This window comes from Pan troglodytes, chromosome 20 (assembly GCF_028858775.2).
Source record: "Pan troglodytes isolate AG18354 chromosome 20, NHGRI_mPanTro3-v2.0_pri, whole genome shotgun sequence".
Classification (NCBI taxonomy): Eukaryota; Metazoa; Chordata; class Mammalia; order Primates; family Hominidae; genus Pan; species Pan troglodytes.
The window spans coordinates 52,375,733-52,376,790 of record NC_072418.2 but is presented as its reverse complement, the minus strand read 5'-3'; the positions used below and the strand labels follow the sequence as shown (position 1 = coordinate 52,376,790).

The 1,058-nt window shown below is 64.0% G+C and overlaps 1 protein-coding gene across 1 annotated transcript; it reads left to right on the top strand.

Moving 5' to 3' along the window:
• PTH2 (parathyroid hormone 2) lies at positions 1 to 1,058 on the top strand. The gene is made up of 2 exons (XM_016934451.3): positions 1 to 227; positions 797 to 1,058. Exons 1-2 carry the CDS (start codon positions 31 to 33, stop codon positions 969 to 971), a joined length of 372 nt encoding a protein of 123 aa, XP_016789940.1. The 5' UTR covers positions 1 to 30; the 3' UTR covers positions 972 to 1,058.

The window sequence follows — 1,058 nt, the reverse complement described above, 5'->3', positions numbered from 1 at the left end:
GTAGGGGACTGTGCGGGAAGCTGGGGGTGGATGCATGGTGGGGCCCGGGGTTCTGGGCCGGGATGCAGCCCTACTGAGCCCCTTTCTGGTTCTCGACAGGTGATGGAGACCCGCCAGGTGTCCAGGAGCCCTCGGGTTCGGCTGCTGCTGCTGCTGCTGCTGCTGGTGGTGCCCTGGGGCGTCCGCACTGCCTCGGGAGTCGCCCTGCCCCCGGTCGGGGTCTTCAGGTAGGTGCCAGGCCCAGAACTCCCAGGGAGGGGTGGGAACTTGGAGAAGTGGGAAGAGAACCAAAGAGAAAGGGTACGGAAGATCCAGAAAGCGGAACAGAAGCCCAAAGAGAGGGCGACCGAGACCCAGCGAGAAGACAGAGACTAGGGGTGGGGGAAGGCGGGAGGAGGGTTTGGTGGTAGTGGTGGTGCGGGAAATGGACAGAAAATCAGCAAGGGAAAGAGACACAGAAAGATAGATCCCAAGAAAGGCGTGGAGAGGCTCGAAAGGAGTCGTTGCAGAAACGGATTCATTCTTTGAGCAACGTTTATTGGTTTCTTGGTGTGCGCCTGGCCATGCGCTGAGCGCTGTGGGCGGACTAGTGCATCAGACTCGGTCTCAGTACCTGGGGAGTTTCGAACCTGGTGAGCAGAGAGACAGAGACCCACACAGAGAACGAGAGAGACAGGGGGAGCCGGACCGAGGCACTCCACGGACTGGGCAGTAACAGGGCTTCGAGTTAGACCGCGGGGAGGACAGGCGGCGGCAAGAGCGAGTCTGGACGCGCGGTCACCGCGTCTCTCCACAGCCTCCGCCCCCCAGGACGGGCCTGGGCGGATCCCGCCACCCCCAGGCCGCGGAGGAGCCTGGCGCTGGCGGACGACGCGGCCTTCCGGGAGCGCGCGCGGTTGCTGGCCGCCCTCGAGCGCCGCCACTGGCTGAACTCGTACATGCACAAGCTGCTGGTGTTGGATGCGCCCTGAGCGCGCTGCCCGTCCCCATCTTAATAAAGACCATGCCCTGCGCTCCGGACTGCGCCTCGTTCCTGAGCGACCTGCGTGTGCGTTGGG

Coding starts and splice junctions, on each gene's coding strand:
- PTH2 (XM_016934451.3), top strand. CDS start 31: ATGCATGGTGGGGCCCGGGGTTCTGGGCCGGGATGCAGCCCTACTGAG. Junction 228..796: donor CCCCCGGTCGGGGTCTTCAG/GTAGGTGCCAGG, acceptor GTCTCTCCACAG/CCTCCGCCCCCCAGGACGGG.